We start from the raw sequence: 18,066 nt of genomic DNA, 5'->3' as shown, positions 1-18,066 counted from the left end.
ACATATCTAAAGAATTATGGAGCGTCAGGATTGGAAGGCTCTTGAAAACTTCGGTTCAACCTCTCTATCTTACATCCCGGAAAACAGATGGAAGCCCAGAAAGACTGGGTCATGGGGGAGGCCACACGGCCAGGCAGAGGCAAGGTAGGAAGAAATCTCTGGTAGGATTCAAGTCTTCACTTGGAGCCAGGGCTCCACCTCTCTTCCCGGGGAAGAGGGGTGGGGTGATGGGTGGGGGGGTTGGCAGGAAGATCAAGGACAGGACAAGGACTGGGAAGGCACAGTTTTGGAGATGCAGGAAGCCCTTTGACAGCCTGGAGCTGTAACTCAGATTCTGGGCATTTAAGCTGCTGCAGGAAAGTCCCTTCCAATGATCCAGCAAAGAGTTTCCTTAAGGGGTGCTCAAGTGCCTGAGCCCCGAACAGCATGCCAGCTGCAGGCTCCTCATGGCGTGAGCAGATGGAACCATTCCGACCGGCTCATCATCAGCTCCTGGGAGCTTTTGTGCTGGAATCTGATCACTGAAAACCCAGCTGCAGCCTCACCTTAAACCAGACTTCTTAATTTCTATGTTATTAGCATTATCCATAGAATATCTTATAGCTTTTTCCCCAAGGCCTTTTGCATTTATTTTTTGTGTAACACCCATTTGAAAAAGACTCCATCCTTCAAATAAACAGGTGGACAAAGGATATTTGGAAATTCTAACTTTTCCTACAGAAGTGATAGGGCCTGCTTTTACACATGTTTGCTGACATCCAGGGACTCAAGAAGGATGAGCCAGCAACCCCCTGTGAGGAAATCTGGCTCAGGCTGAAAACAAGGGGCCATGAACTTGCTGACTGCAAAGCTGGACTACAGGCGAGGTCCCCAAACCCCGACCCCATCTGCTCGGAGGGACCTCGGGAGAGCGATGGAGTCCAGGTTCCCACCTTCAGGGAAAAAACCATGTTCCATGTTCATCATCCTGCTGCATTCTTCCCAAGGAACAGAGATACGTCAGAGGATCTTTCTGGCTAAGGTCTCTAGCCACGGCACAGACAGCAGGAGTCTATTCAAGAACGGAGCAACGTGGGACACAACTGAGTTGCTCCAGTCTTGGGGGAACAAATTTAACCCGGGTGCTGTGGGGAAACTAGAGGGAGAGGTGGACAGACACCTGCCTCCTTGGAGAGGAGAACAGAGTCACTGGGGAGAGTGGGGAGGGGAGGCCCTCTGTAGCCATTTCGGGCTTCATGGGCCAAAGTAAGCAAAACGAACATTTCATAGGGGAAATGCCACGGAAGTGACAGGACCCTCTACAGGACCCTCCCTCAGGCTGAAGAAAGGCACCTGGATGCCTCGGCACCAAGCGAGCTGACAGGGGAGAACAGGTGCTGGGAAGAGTTTCATCTCCCAGCAACTGGAAACAGAACTACCATATGATCCAAACTAGAAACTCCTAGAATTTTCATCTAGGAGAGAGGCGGGTCCATCGAGGACCCATTCAAGATGGTGATAGAACGCCCAATTACCAGTTCTTTATTCCTTTAAGGAGCTTGCCTAACAGAATTACATGGCATAGTGACTAACATTTTAACAGCGAATCCCATGTTATTTTCATTAATAAAATTTTACTGGGGCTCCTCCGTGGGTCAGTTGGTTAAGCATCTGCCTTTAGCTCAGGTCATGATCCTGGGGTCCTGGGATCGAGCCCCACATCAGGCTCCCTGCTCAGCGGGGAGTATCTTTCTCCCTCTCTCTCTGACACCCCCCACCCTATTCATGCTCTCGCTCACTCTTTCCCTCTCAAATGAGTAAATTAAAAAAATCTTTTAAAACTGTTTTATTATATTCTTTTTTCTTTTTATCGTTTACCCTCACAAGAACACTTAAGATGAGATCTACCCGCTTAACAAATTTTTGAATGCAGGACACAGTATTGTTAACTTTGGGTGTTATGTTGTAGAGCAGATCTCTAGAACTTTTTCATCTTGCATAACTGAAAGTTTGTACCTTTTGACCAAAACCTCCCCATTCCCTCCTGCTCCCCTCAGCCCTGCCTCTGGCCACCATCATTCTACTCACGGCTTCCGAGAGTATAACTCTTCAGAAACTCATACAAGTGGAATGGTTTTGCATTTGGCAAGATTTCATTTTTACTAAAAAAATAAAGCTGAATAAAATTCCATTGAAGGTGCACATGCCACATTTTCTTTATCCATTCAGCCATTGCTGGGCACTTAGGTTATTTCCATTTCTCGGCTATTATGAATAATGCTGCCATGAACACGGGTGTGCAAATACCTCATCAAGATCCTGATTTCAATCCATTTGGATGTACCCCCAGAAGGGAGACGGCTGGATCATATGGTAGTTCTATTTTTAACTTTTTGAGAAACCTCCATGCTGTTTGCCACATTCCCACCAACCCTGTGCAAGTGTTCAAACCTCTGTAAATCCTGGCTGATACTTGTTATCTTCGGCTTTTTTCATAATAGCCATCCTAACAGGTGTGAGGGGACATCTCACTGGGGTTTTGATTTGCATTTCCTTGATGGTCAGTGATGCTGTGTACCTTTTCAGAAACCTACTGGTCATTTGCATTTTTCCTTGGAGAAATGTCAATTCAAGTCCTTGGTCCGTTTTTAAATTGGTGGGGTTTTTTTGCTATTGAGTTATAAGATTTCCCAATACATTTTGGAAACTAACCCTTTAGCAGATCTATGGCTTGCAACTGTTCTCTCTCATTCCACAGAGTGTCTTTCATTTTGCTGATTGCTGCCTTTACTGTGCAGGAGCTTCTGAGTTTGACATAGTCCTACTTGTCTATTTTTGCTTTTGCTGTCATTTCCGAGAAATCATCGCCAAGACCAGTATCAAGAAGCTTTTCTCCTATGGTTTATTTTAGAGTGTTAAGGTTTGGGGTCTTGTGTTTAAGTTTTTAGTCCACTATGAGTTGGTTTTGGGGTATGATGTTAGACAACGGTCCAGCTTCTTCCCTTTGCATGTGGACACCCAGTTTTCCCAACACCATTTATCAAAGTGGTGACCCTTTCCCCATTGTGTATTCTCAGGTCTCTTGTCTAACGTCAGGGGACTGCGTACGTGCGGGTTTAGGTCTGGGCTCTCTTTCCTGTCCTGTTGGTCTCTGTGTCTGCCTATATGGCAGTACTAGAGTATTCTGATTCCTGCAGCTTTGTCACATATTCTGAAGTCAGGAGGTATGATGGCTCCACTTTTGTTCTTTGTCAGGACTGCTTTGGTGACTCAGGGTCTTTTGTGGTTCCATATGAGTTTAAGAATCTTATTTTTTAATGTCTGTGAAAAACGCCATTGGAATTTTGATGGAGATAGCATTGAGCCTACAGACTGCTTGGGGTAATATGGACATTTTAACACTATCAAGTCTTCCAATCTACAAAGATGAGGTGTCTTTATATTTATTTGTTTCTTCCTTCATTTCTGTCATTGACTTTTTATACCTTTCACTGTTCAGGTCTTTCACCTCCTTGTTTTAAGTTTACTTTTAGTATTTTGTTCATTTTGACGCTACTGGAAATGGGATTATTTTCTTAATTTGCTTTCCAGATAGTTGTTAGTACATAGAAATGCAACTGGTTTTCCTATGTTCATTTTGTATCCTGCAAGTTTTCTTAATCTGTTCGTTCTAATAGCATTTTTGATGGAGTCTTTAGAGTTTTCTATATAAACGATTATGCCTCCTATAAACAGATAATTTCACTTCTTCCTTTGTGATCTCAATGGATTTTATTGCTTTTTCTTGCCTAATAGCTTTGGCTGGGACTTCCAGTACTATGCTGAATAGGAACAAGGGACTGGGCCCCCTTGTGTTCCAGATCTTACAGGAAAAGCTTTCAGTTCTTCACTCCTGAGTATCTTAGGTGTGGGGTTGTCCTATGTGGCCTTTGTCATGTTAAGGTACATTACTTCCACACCCAGTTTGTTGAGTTTCTAACATGAAAGGGTATTAAATTTCATCAAATGCTTTTTCTGTGTCTATTGAAATAATCATAAGACTTTTATACTCCAATCTGTAAATGCAGTGCATCACTTTTGTTAGCATGTGTATGCAGAACCATCCTTGTATCCCAAGGAGAAATCCCACTTGATCATGGGGTATGATCTCATTGATGTGCTGCAGAATTTAGTTTACTAATATTTTCTGGTGGATTTTTACATCTATGTTCATGACAGACAGTGGCCTATAGTTTTCTTTTCTTGTAGTGTCTTTATCTGGCTTCATTATCAGAGTAAAGCTTGCCTCACAAAATGCGTTGGGAAGTGTTCCCTTCTCTTCAATGTTCTGAAAGAGTCTGAGAAGGACTGGCATTAGTTCTTTAAATGTTGGGTAGAATTCATCACTGAAGCTATCCGGTCCTGGGCTTTTCTTTGTTGGTAAGTTAATTGCTGATTACATGTCATCTGTCTGTTCAGATTTTCTGTCTCTTCATAATCCAGTCTTGGTAGGCTGCATGTTTCTAGGAATTTGTCCATTTCCTCAAGGTTGACTGATGTATAATCATTCATAGTAGCCTCTTTTGACCCTTTTTATTCTGTGGTATTAATTGTAATGGTTCTGCTTCCATTTCTGATTTTATTTACTTATGTCTCCTCTGTTCTTAGTTAATCTAGCTAAAGGTTGGTCAATTTTATCTTTTCAAAAAACGAACTCTAGTTGTGTTGAATTTTCTATTGATTTTTTCATTCTCGATTTCATTTATTTCTGCTCTAAACTTTATTATTTTCTTCCCTTTGCTGACTTTAGGTTTTGTGCTTTTTATAGTTCCTGGAGGTGTAAGGTTAGGTTGTTTATATTTACTGATCAAGGCAACATTATAGACCAAATGGACCTAACAAGACACCTAGAACATTCCACTCAGAAGCAAAAGTATCACGGTTTTCTCAAGGGCACACGGAGTGTGCCTCAGATATGTCACATCTTAGGTCATAAAACATTTCTTAACAAATTTAAGGAGACTGAAGTCATACCAACGACAATGGAATGAAATCAGAAATCAAAAACAAAAGAAAAACTAGAAAATTCACAAACAGAGGAAATTAAAAAGCCTGTTCCTGAATAACCCATGGGTCAAAGACATCAAATGGGAAATCAGAAAATATCTTGAGACCAATGAAAATGAAAACAAAATCTACCAAAACGCCCGAGATGCAGCAAAAGCGGTAGTAAGAGGGAAGTTTGTACTGACAAACACCTACATTAATTTCTCATCTTAGCACACGAAGCCCCTAGTGTTTCCAGTGTGCAAGCATGTTCTACTGTCACCACCTGGTGGCAGTGTACCTACATACAGTGTCCGGTTTCGAGCAGGCCAAAAAAACCCGTTTGAGGGTAAAATGTGGTCAACTGAATTCAGTCAGCAGTGGGCCTTGTGCGGTGGGAATGAGCCACCCAGTCACCTGGTCTGATGCCTGGAAAGCGGGGTGAATGTTAGTGAGGCCCGGAAGCAAGAAATTTCAAGGCAGAGCCATGTTCACCTGACAGAGGGGCACTCTTACTGATTTTTCCATTTGCCCCACCTATCAGAGTTTCTTCCTACCTCTTACTTACCGACAACAACCACTGCAAAGGTAGCAATCGCTCTCTGAGATAGAGAAGCAATCCAGACTTTCAAGACTCCCCGGCACTGACAGCCAGGGCCAATGTCATTGCCCACCACAGTTTCAGGAGAGTCACCACGATTCCCCAGAAATCCCAGCTACTCACCGAGGTTGTACCACATGTCTCTGATTTCGAAGCCGATCTGCCTCCTCATATCTCCATACCTGGGAACCGAGAACAAGGGAAATGCTGAGTCACTCTTTTGAGCATTTGGAAATCAGACTTAGATTATTTTTAAGTGAAACGAAAGTCTTCCAGCACGGAGACAAACAAAGAGAGTATCAAAGCTTCTCTTGCCACCAAAAGGAAATGAAGGAGGAAGAATCCAGCCAAGGGAGTCTCACCTACCCATCACCCCACCACCGCTGATTATGTAACTCCCCCCCTACCCTACCCCGCGGGGAACTTGGGCGAAGCTGTGGAGGGTAAGGAAGGCATTTTCCTTCTTCAGTCTCTAATGGCAAGAGGAGGACGATCTGGGTCCCTGGCCTGAGGGGAAGCTTGTTTTCAGAGCCTGCTCTCAGCATCCAAACCCTGCAGACACCAAATGACATCCTCCAGTCCTGCTCACAAAAACAGCTTTCACATGTTAAAATTAAGCCCCAGAGTGGACAATCAGAGCAGGGAAGGCCTCTTTCAAACACCTCCCACCCTTCTTTAGCATTTTCAGTGTAAGGAAGGGCTCTGCACCAAAAGATGTCAACAAACATTCCTGTTTTTGTTTATCAGGGAAAATAAATGTTAATTTTCCTCCCACCGGGTCAGCAGAGGAGGTGTGCATTTCGTGAGTAAACAGAATTTGATGCTTCAGAAGATAAACGTTTATTAGTTTGTGAGCAATTTCACTTTTTCCTTTATTGCCTAAGGAAGGAACTGATTATATTAAAAATAATAATTTGCGCAATTATCGTACAGGATTACAGTTTAGCAGCTGGGTCATCAAGCTGCTCTGTTCGTCCTCACGTCAGCTCACATGGAAAGGGAAGCTGTGTTTACAGATGACCTGGTTGGGGTCTTGAGGCAAAACGCCTCCTGGTCAACCAACAGCCATCCAGGGCTGCCACCGTAGAGAAGTCTCCAGGGCCCTAAGCACCCAGCTGTCACTTTCGGCAGGAGAGGTCTGCAGACCTCCTGTTCTCCACCAGAGATGAGTGCTAATGTGGGTGAGAGAGGGAGGATCTGGGGAATGCACCCATCACCAGTGCCACAGGGAGGAGACGCCTGTCCACTGTCAGCAAAGCTACTGGACCCAGCCAAGGGGTGACAGGAGAGCAGGCTCCATTGTCTAACTGGCACCCCACATGGCCCATGGCCCATATGATCGAAGCCCCCTTCAGTTGTACACACTTCCTGGCCTTGGAGGTCCAGTTTCCCAATTCCCATCTGGCTCATGCATAAATGACAGAGGGCCCCCAGCGGCCGCTGCAGCCCGGGCCGGGAGAGGATACAGCCGGCAGGCTCCTGGCATCCACCAGGGAGAAGCACGGTGCAGCACAGAGCCACGCTCACACCCAGTGCTGGTGCTCGCCTTGCTGGTGCTCGCCTTGCTGGTGGACGAGTCGCGTCGTGGAAGAGTGGGCATGTGGTGAGCCAGGGGAGCTCCAGGTCACAGGCCCGACCCCCCAGGGCCTGCCAGCACGTGTTCAGATCCCAGCCTACTGAGCTGGCCTGAGCACCGCCCCTCCCCCCGCCCCCAGCCAATGGAGGTGGTGTGAGCTGGTCACAGCAGCTGGCCTGCACAGACTGACTCAAGCTTTAAATACTCTTCCAACGGCTGAGTGATTCCTTCTGGTTCTGGAATAATCTCTCTCACAAAAAAGAAGGATGGCTAAAATGCTGGGTGGTTTGGATCATTCCGGATCGACCCAATGTCTGGTGTCCTGCAGTGATGAGCCATTTCCCCAGAGCTGGGGTGGACACCTGGAGACCAGGAGGCCCACGTGGAGAGGGAACCCTCACCACTCCTACCTCTCCCTGGACACCCTCTGTCCTTGTGGGGTTGGCAGAGGAGGACATGCTCATGGATGTCCAATGCACATTTCCCAGTGACACTATTCTGTCCTGGATGTGGAAAATGACATGTCCTCACAATATTTGAGGACGGGGGATGGGGGATCAACAAAGATCTGAGAGCACAGCTCTCGCTAGATCCAGGCCTGCTGTAGCAAGGGGCTAAAAATGCCGTTTTCATACTCAAATAAGACAAAGGTGCTCAGAGCCAGAACAAAGGTAACAAGGGGAACAAGGCGCTGGAAGGTGAGGGGCAGGGCTGACTCTCTGGCAGAGAGACTGATCTTTTCTTTAGTTTTTATAAGAAGGCAGCTTTGATGAATCTATACACGTCTCAGCGTAATCCCCCAATCCGGTTACGGCTGCCACCAGACCTCAAGAGGGACTCCCGAACCGTTCATACCTTCCTCCTGGGGAGGAGAGAGCAGCAGTGATGGAGAGTGTGGGGACCCATGCTCTTTACGCAGCCACAGGCTCCCAGGGCTGGTGGCAGCCTTACAGAGCACAGCCAAGTTCAACTCTGACAACTGACATTTGAGGAGGGAATGGAAGCGGTCCTAGAGGGAGAAGCCAAAGGACTTGGCCGAGTCACAGGCAAGGAGAGAAGAAAGAGAACCCGATCTTCAGACCCCAAGGTCCATGCTCAGCCCCATGGCACGCATCTTGAGGCCTGGCAAGTCCGGACCTCCATGACAGCACGGCACAGCGCTGTGTCACATCTCTCAAAGGGCCCTGGTCTCATCTGACTTGGGTAACAAGACTACCAGCTGAGCAGAGAGAAGCTGCTGTGGCCCTCTTTCCACTGAGGAAGCAGAGATTCCCGGAGCTGAACCACCGCGCCTGACCCCACAAGGCTACAGCAACAGGAAGCAGTCACCTGGCGCGTCCCATCTCGCTCCACTCACCACACACACAAGTCAGAGCGCACCTGAAGGCTGCCAAGGAGGCCACTGAGGAGGCAAGCTTCCCACAGCCAAAGCTGTGGTCCACATCCAGCCCTGGAACTCTGGGCTAAAATAGCATGAATCTGGTCTCTGGGGCCTTATCTCAGCTCTCGGTTTTATGAATCTTCAACCCAAAAAGCAGAAAACCCATGTCCACCACAGATAGCCCAAGCCTGGGGATAAGGCTTGACCTGCACCTAAATCTAAGCACTCTGGGCCAGTGACCTGGCTGCTCTGACCCTCAGTCTCATCATCTGTAGTACTGGAATAATGATGTATGATGTTCATCTCCCAGGAGTTTCTGAGAATGAGAGAGATGACGTCCTTGTATGTCCTAGAGAACACTCAAGCCAGGCAGGCTGCTTCCTTTAAAAGCCCAGACAAGGCCTCATCACAGGAACACCCTCATGGTTACAATGGTCATTTACATTGGTTCATTCAGGGAACATTACTCACTGATGCACTGATTACTGAATACTCACTAGAGGCCAGGCTCAGAGCTATTATGGGAAAATTAATAGAACATGGAGAACAAAGTCCACAGACCTTGGGATCTAGTAGCATGGTAGCAGAGACATTAAACAAATAATCACACTAGGTCAACACACACATATGTACATACAGTGGTCCTTCGAAGTCTGTGATCATGGCCCTTTAGGAAAAACAGGAGTGAGAGTGTAACAGTGGGCCCAGACTGCCATGGCAGTTCTCTGGGACAACTGACCCTCAGATATGAAGAAGGAAAGACATAATCCAGGCAGAAGGGAAGGAAGAGCATTCCAGGCAGATGGACCAGCAGGTGCAAAGGCCCTGCGGCAGGGAGTGGGTAGGTAAGTATATGGACCAAAGGAGGATGTATGGCTAGAAGACAGAGAGCCTGCTCCTTCCCTTTAAGAGACCAAGGGGGATACAGTGTGACCAAAGGCCACAGAGGCAGCTTTTTAAAGATTAATTTTCTAACTATTTTTGAAATAAGAAATAGGTTTTACTTTACTAAGCAGTGCACATATAAGTATCTGTGTACGACTGTTTTATGAAATAACACTTAACCATACTATCTTCAGTAAATTCGGATGCTTTCTTACATTTTATTTCACTGAAAAAAAAAAAGTCTGTTGGGCATGACTGTTGTGGGTTGGACTATGTCCTCCACAATACCATGTTCAAGTCCAAAACCCCGGGACCTGTGAAGGGGACCTCATCTGGAAATAGGGACTTTGCAAGTGTTGCCAGGTTAAGTTGACATCATACTGAACTGCAGATGTCAGAGGGGAGTTAAGTCCAAGGACTGGCGTCCTTACAAGGGGAGGGATACTTGGAGACATGGGAGGAAGGCCACGAGAAGACGGAGGTCAAGCGTGGAGGGAAGCGGCTGGAGCCAAGGAGTGCCAAGGCCTAGGGACAACCACCAGCAGTGAGAGGCACCGAGCACGTTCTCTCTCTGAGACTCCAGAAGGAACCACCTCTGCCCACAGCTTGATCTGGACTCCTGGCCTCCTGACCTGGGAGACAATAAATTTCCGTAGGTCTTAGCTGTCCAGGCTCTGTTAACTTTGAGGGCAGATGACTGTAGGGAACAAATGCAAACAGCCATTAAGCTGCCATCATGGCCCAAGGAAGGGTCGAGATGCAGAGCTGAAACACGCCATCTGAAGGAGGGAGGATGGAATGAGAAGACCGAAGACCAAGGCATGAGGGGCTCCCCCACTTAAAGGTCTGATGGAAGACTATGAGCCTGACAAGGGAACAGAGACACCAGAAAGGAGGAGGAAAATCTCCATGGGGTTCTGCAGACAAAGGAAAGAGGAAGACCGTGTGGGGAGTGGGTGGAGGCTGAGGAAGGCAGACAGATGCAGAGGTTGCTGGAGGGACATGATGGGTGAGGCGAGATGTGTTGGGTTTCATGGCAAGTCTCTGGGGGAGGTGAGAGGAGGTGGGACCCCATCTGTGACCCAGGGAATGAAGTTTATTACACACAGGGCTTGGATGTGCCATGGTGCCCTGCGCCGTCCAAGGTTTACAGTGTTGGACGGAGCACATGGGACACTTCCCTTGGCCAGGGACTCAGCACAGGTCACTGTTCATTAAATCTGTCTCCCTGGGCCCCCTGCTAATTCTGGTTTAGAGTGGAGTTATTTTTGAATAATTGGAGTCTCTTAACCAATGAGCATAAACACAAACTCTACTTTCTAAACCATTCCTTATTATAATCTGGGGTCCCCAATCCCAGCTTCAGATCAGCCCACACTGCAAGGTGGGGCTTTTTGCAGCTTTGTTTGAGTTTCCCTAAAAGCAATGTCTTTAGTTTGACCTAATGCACGAACATCTCAGAACCCCGTGCTCAGAAAGATGGAGATCTTTGTGTATATGGAATTTCAACCTGGTCGCAAAACCTGTCCTCTCAGAGGGTGTGACTCCTGCATGAATAAACACATATAAATAAGTAAATAAAGATGAGATATGGCGTGCAGACCAACCGAGGAGAGGGTCTTCATGGAGGGTGCTCTCTGCACATAGGTTCAAATGCATGGACCTGGGGTTGGCCTTCAAACTTGACTCTCGGGCTGAAATTTTTAAGTGAGCCTTTTATGCTTAGATATGTCGGATGCCCGGTGCCTGAACCCCTTTCTCTTCCAGAACTAAGTCTGGTCCTGAACACAGAAGGCTGTTTGCAGTCACGGGTCACATTGTCCCACACGAGGACACACATGTCCTGCATACTAGCGTGGTCAAGCTGGCTGCTGATGAAAAGCCAACTTTTTTCTATCTGAATCATATTCCCTAAGTCCCCGTAATGTCAAAGGCTGAGGGTGGGGGTGGGGGTGGCGGATGGGGCGAGGAGAAATAATGGTCAGTTTTCGCATGCCTGTGACACCTCTGTCCTTTGCTGGGAGTCACTAGCATCAAGGGTGTCTGAAGGCTGAGTCAGTTGCATTTTCTTATTATAGACTTTGATTCCTGGTGGTTATTTATTTTGTGGTTCATTGGAAAATCTTATACTCAGTTTGGGTTTGATATAATCAGTTCTCTGCATGGTCTGGCCCATTATTTTATGCTACTCCCATGCACATTGGGGAATGTCTCTGGAATGAATATCCTAATTATCTCCCCAACCTAGGTCATCAGGGGGCAGAGAGCTTCACATGAGGGAATGAACAGGCAGATCTTCTGACCCTGGGATTTCTTATTGTCTGGGGCCCCATGCTGTCAGCCAGGCAGACAGGAGCAGACAGTAGGCTTGGCAGAGAGGAAGAGAAGGGCAGGCAGGAGTGTGAAGGGTGTGAGGGGAGCGGAGTTCCTCACTGAAGCCCTCACTCAGAGATGCCTTTAGTTGACTTCAGGAACCCTAGAGCAGCAGACTGGCCCAAAGGGAGGCAGCCAGAGGCTCCTGAAGGGGTGTGGCATCCCTCCACCTTCAGAGCTCACGGGCTTCCCCTCTAGAAAGAGAGAGCCAGGTGAATTACCGGGTGTGCCCTGTGTCAGCACCAGACCCTTTGCTGAGACCCGTGAGGTCGATTCCCAGATCGCTGGGCCTCCCACTCTGCCCCAAGCCAGCAGGGTCTGGCCACTCACTCACACTTCAACAATCTAGAGCATCTCTCTGCTCGTGAAGCAGGCCATGGCCTTGGGGACTTGATGTCCCCTTTGAGGATTGGCTGTCCGTGGACCAGTGGCTCAGCCAGCCAACCTGGTAACCTCCCTGCTCCTACCCCACCCAGTCTGAAAGCCTCTCCCACCAGAGGCCTTGGGGCACCCCCCGTCCAGTCCCAAACGTCCATGTGCAGGCTGCCAAGGCGCCCGCTGGGCACTGACACTCCACGTGATCACCCCCCTGCCCGAGACTGTGAACTTCTCACCTTGGCGTCCCGAGCACCAGGACCCTGAGCACGGGACAGGCACACAACCCCTTTTCACTAGAACCACTTGAAGCAGATTAAAACCTTTCTAGGCACTGGGGAAATTTAACCATGTGGGTAGGATGACTTATAAATATGTCTTATGTAGATTTTGGTATTTAGAACTAAAGCAGCACATTGATTATAAAGTGTTTAAGGTAGAGACAGAGGCATGATGAGTACAACAAGCACAGGTGAACCGGCCACGCGTCTGAGGCACACGGCCTCCCAGACCACAAGCGCTTGTCTCCGACAGAGAACACTTCTGCCTGGTGGCCCATCACGGCCACACACCGAGCCTAGGTCCCTGGGAGAGGGCCCCTCAGGGTGCATAAGGGGCTAAGGCCGTCCTGCCAGAGTCTTGCAAAGACAATTTCTAAAAGGCTTGGGTTCCCCCACTACCCCTTGGGGAATCCATGAGAAAATTTCAAAGGGAAAATCTGCAGTCTCTCCTTGCCACGGTTATGAGGAAGAGAAGACTCAAAGCTCCATTTGGAAGCCCTGCATCTCTGGAAGGGAGACGCCAGCTGGCCGTGTTTCATTTTCCTTGGTTTTGAACCCTTTGAAGGCACACAGCTATGTGGGAAGCAAGTGTTTTCTCTGGCGGTTGAGGCCCCGTGTGGCCAATGTATGTATGATGCGGCTTTAGTTTAGGCTGTTGACATCCACAGGCCAAAAGGAGGCCCAGCACAGAGACACCCGGCCCTGGCCTGGAGAAAGCTCGGAATCAATGGTTTTACTCTAAAAACCTCACAGGAGATGCCAGCTCTTTTAAGACAGATTTCTGGTGGTTTTTTTTTTCCCCCAGATTTCTGGTTTAAATTCTCTTGTCCTGCAGGCATCTTGAAGGGTTGGCCACGCTGTGCGCTTGGCAGAGAATGGGTTGTGCTGCCGGCTGGAGTTGGGTCTGGATTCCAGCCTCACTGCACAGCGACCCCCGCACAAACGTAGGTACGAACTCCACCTGCCACGTCCTAGCTGTCCTTCCGCGGGACTGGGTAACAAGGTGTCCCAGGTGCCCGGGGCTGGCTGTGAGTAAGCTGTGTGGTGCTCAGAGTGTGCGAGTTATCTCTGCCTCTACTATGGAAATTTCCACCATGAGCACATCGAAACAAGGACAGAGACAGCCACCAGGCACCATCCCTAACTTCACATGAGCCCTGAGAAGATGTAAATTTGGCAAAGTGGAAGCTCCCCGACGGAGCCAGTCCCCAGAAGGTGCCACCTGGCGTCTGTCTCCGGAGCCAGGGCTGGCAGTCAGACCCCACATGGTCTGCCTTGCCAGCAGTCACCGGTGGGTGAACATCTTGGTTCAGAACTGCCTGGATTAGAATGACTGGGCGTGTAGCACCGGCCATGTGACTTGTTCAAAACATGTTTCACCTTCCTTTCTGGAAAGTTAAAGATGAGAAGGGAATCCAATGAACAACTTCCGTTCTGGTTTTAATGATGATATATGGAAACTGCACTCGGAGCACTTAGAAAGTCCCTGGCGTACAAGTTCGATAAATATTTGCTGACACAATTCTCACTTTGAAGGGATGATGGGCTATTGGTGAGGCCAGCAAGTGAGAGATATGCTTAAAGAGCATGAGGGGCGCTGAGCTGTGCTTTTGCCATCTTCTGAGACTCCCTCCGGAGTCCCCAATGTCAGGGAGGGACAAAGTCTTAGAAAAGTCAAGGTAAGGCAGAGGAATTATGAGGTGACACACAGGGTCTGGTGACACGGAGATGTGGGAGCAGCTAGAGAGCTCTGTCAAGTATTGATGAAAGGGGTGCTCAGAAGAGAGAGGTCAGGGAAACTGAGGCAGAGAGGTGGCGAGACCCTCCGGGGCACCCAAGGACAGAAAGAAAGCACGCAGGATTCTTTTCTTTGTCCTGAGCCAGGAGCCAGGCAGGACTCAGAACTGAAGGAACAAGGCAGTGACGCAGGGCTCCTGAGAGGTTAGCATCACCCAAGAGCTAGTCTAGCCTTTTGGATCTCCCACCTCGAGCAGGACCTGGGTAACCTCTCTCAAAGAAGGAGACCCTGGGCAGCTCTCACTCTAACGGAGTTCTTCAACAATCCCAACTGTGCCAACCGCTTGCAAGAGACGCTTCCTTTCTTGAAGGATCATTGCACAGCAGACGATAAAGAAAAGCACATGTGGAAAGACATCAGGACGGTGCAGAGCAGAAGGGATTATCTCCTGAAACTCCTGTTCTGGGTGGTGCTAGTGGTGGTGAAGGACAATGACTAGAACTCACCAGAATGAACCCTGCAGTTTTAGATCTCGATTCGTGGGCTAGAAAAGGCAGCACCAGAGTCGGGATTTGGAGCTGACCTTTCATGACACCAGGATTACATCTCCAGTTGCACACCCAGCTGGTTTAGACATGACCCAGAAATGATGCTAACAGACTTGCAGGCTCCTGCCCGCGATTTCAGGGCTGGACGAAGACTTACTTGTTAAGGATTTTGGCTCTCTTCGCGCTTGAAAAATTCTCCAGTTGCAAGGACTCCTGAGTGAGGAAAGCAACAGCCAGGTGGAAGTAATTGTTCCAAAGCTGAAAACCAAAAAAGTGGAGATGCTGAGTGCCGGACAGCTTACTACCGGATCTCAGAACGCTCGGAGGCGTTCCTCATCTTCCTGTACACTCTTCTGAAATGTTTAGAAATCCACACCCACTCTAGGCAGGTTGTGAGCCAGCCAGCCACGGTGCGGTTCATGGCCATGTGTGGGCACCGAGGTCACAGTGAGCGTGCTCAAATCCTAGCTCTGCCACCTCCTTGGGCAACTAATCTAATCTCCTTGGGCCTTGGTTTCCTGAGAGGTAAAAGGGGAGTCTCACAGTGTCCATCTCCTGGGGTTGCCAGAGGGTCACAGGTGTGAACAGGGGAGAGGCTTCGGGGGCGGGATGGGGGGCTGCAGTGCAAGCGGTAAGGACATGATAATGTTGGTTCCTGTTACCGGGGCATCATGGAGCCCCTTCCTTACTAGTATATAGATTTCTATAATTTACGACTTTTTCAGGTACCAAAAATGTCCATAAACACTAGGTAACTAAGGAAGCGAGTTGGAAAAACTTTGAACATTTTATATTTCAAAGACTTACAGATGATACATGGCTTAACAGATGATTTACTATGAAATGATTTTTTAAAAACATATTTTATTTATTTATTTGACAGAGATCACAAGTAGGAAATCACAAACAGGCAGAGAGGCAGACAGAGAGACAGGAAGGGAAGCAGGCTCCCTGCCAAGCAGAGAGCCCGATGTGGGGCTCGATCCCAGGACCCTGGGTTCATGACCTGAGCCGAAGGCAGAGGCTTTAACCCACTGAGCCACCCAGGCGCCCCTGAAATAATTTGGTTATAAAGCTCTGACCTGTGGAAGCTCGGTCTACTTGAACACAGTAACCTAGACTTGCTGTCCTAACAGTGTCATCAAGGGGCGCCTGGGTGGCTCAGTCAGTTGAGCGTCCAACTCTTGGTTAGGGCTCAGGTCGTGATCTCCGGGAACTGAGATTGAGCCCTGCGTCGGGCTCCCTGTTCGCGGGGAGTCTGCTTGAGATTCTCCCCTTAGCCCTCTGCCCCTCCTTGCTAAAATTAATTAATAGCTTCATCATGTGTAGATTCTTAAAGTCATGGAACTAATAGCCCTGGTTGTATCAGTGCTTAAGACCAGGTCAAGAACGTCATGACGCAGGAAGAATTCTTGGATCACAAACAGGGATGATTTGGACATACTCCTGGCCTTTACACATAATTCCTACACCCACCGAGCTTGTTCCAGAGGACAGTCTGGTGTGGGGTGGGGGGGCTTCCACCTGCTCCCAGGGGGGAAAGAGCCTGGACAGAGCTCCCATCACACGTCAAAGCTCGAAAGCCTTCCACAATCTTTAGAAGAAACCTGGGGGTGTGGGTTTTCTCATTTACCAAATAGGAAAAATATTTATTATATCATATGAGACAGTCGTAAAAGGCTATGTAAAAACAAACAGTAGCGACTCTATTTTTGGTCACCTGTGAAGTAAGTGGGAACTTTAGAGCCTAGTTGTAAGAATGTGTGGTCTTCCATTTACCTAACACTTTTTGTGAACGGGGCACTTTCTTCAGCAGCACAGCGGCTCGTTTGATTGCTACAGAATTATCCGAGTAAGGCTGGGCCCCTGCATCCTGGATGCGGTGCAGAGACTCGCACAAAGCCATGGGTTAAACATGACGGACAGTCTCCTGTGGGGCTTCCTGCTCAGCAGGGAGTCTGCTTCTTTCTCTCTCTCCCTCTCCCCTTCCCCTGCTCGTGCATTTTCTCTCTTAAAAAATTAAAAATCTTTAAAAAAAAAAGGTCGTAAAAAAATCACATAAAAATACAAGCCAAAAAACAGCACGCCCTGTGTGATTTGAGATATGCCAAGCTGGGACTGGGGCGTCCAAACCTGAACAGGGTCTGAGCACTGGACGGTAGTAATAATGTGAGCTTGGTGTGGGTCTTTTTACAGTAGTTATGCAGGAGAAAGTTCCTGCTTGTAGGAAATACACATTCTAACAGTGGGGGGTATTGGATGAGGGTCCTTTGTGCTATATTGCCGGGAATGGGAGGCAGGCTGGGCTGGAGCACAGGGACACCGAAAGGGAAGCGGCTGGCAGCCCTCAGGGTTGATGAGTTCAGGGAGAAGGAGGCGTCAGTAGACAGAACTGGGCGGTGAACAAAACAATGTAAGAACATAGAAGCGTGCCCGTTGGAGCCCGTCGGAGCATCAGCTCCCCAGAGCTCACACTGAAGGCCATTGCCGCCATATGACACCCAAGCCCTCCACATGAGGGTGGGCAGGTGCGGCTGCTGCTGGCTGGAAGGGCAGTCCCGACGCTTCACGCTCCCCAACGGCCAAGGTGTTAACGTTGGCCCAAAGAACACAGGGCCACTAAGGTGTGTGCGCGTGAGGGAAGCAGCCTCGGGACCTTCCTCAGGAAACCATGCACGACAGCAGCGGTAACGGACACGCTGGGGAAAAGGAGCCCAGACTCACAGCAGCTACTCTTCCGATGCATGACAATCTACCCAGGGAGTACGGCGTGAGGCTCATCCGGATAAAAGGGAAAACCCTACTGAAGGACACAAAAAGACGACCTAAATATTCCTGTATGGGATGGGAAAAAAGAAATACTGCAAAGTACTCCCCCTCATCCTGTAACAGTTCCTCTCCAGTTATTTATAAACTCAATGGCTTCCCAATAAATAAATGTAGTGTTTTGAAAAAGTAAGGCTAACAAGCTGATCTTGCATTTCGTATGGAAAAACGAAATACAAAAGGGGTGCCTGGGTGGCTCAGTTGGTTAAGGGTCTGTCTTCAGCTCAGGTCATGATCTCAGGGTCCTGGGATCGAGCCCCATGTTGGGCTCCGGGGAGTCTGCTGCTCTCTCTGCCTCTGCCAGCCACTCCCCCTGCTTGTGCACTCTCTCTGTCAAATAAACAAATAAAATCTTAAAAAAAAAAAAAAAAAAAAAAAAAAGGAAAGGAAAGGAAATACAAAAGAGAAACCAAGACGGTTTTGCAATGGCAAAGTAATGGGGAAGTCCTGGCTCTACTAGCAGGGTATATAAAACCAG

General features: G+C 48.3%; 1 protein-coding gene across 2 annotated transcripts in view; it reads right to left on the bottom strand.

Moving 5' to 3' along the window:
* Positions 1-18,066, bottom strand: part of LOC111145075 (dedicator of cytokinesis 1) — a 506,031-nt gene that overhangs the window by 79,273 nt on the left and 408,692 nt on the right. For both annotated transcript variants that reach the window (XM_022499695.1, XM_022499696.1), the window contains exons 31-32: positions 14,920-15,020; positions 5,729-5,787 (exon numbers count right to left, since the gene is read on the bottom strand). In XM_022499695.1, the coding sequence (XP_022355403.1) occupies positions 5,729-5,787; positions 14,920-15,020 (160 nt within the window). The remainder of the gene's footprint in view (positions 1-5,728; positions 5,788-14,919; positions 15,021-18,066) is intronic.

This window comes from Enhydra lutris, unplaced genomic scaffold (assembly GCF_002288905.1).
Source record: "Enhydra lutris kenyoni isolate GAN:26980312 unplaced genomic scaffold, ASM228890v2 scaffoldscaffold12, whole genome shotgun sequence".
NCBI lineage: Eukaryota > Metazoa > Chordata > Mammalia > Carnivora > Mustelidae > Enhydra > Enhydra lutris.
This window is presented reverse-complemented; position numbering and strand designations above follow the sequence as displayed.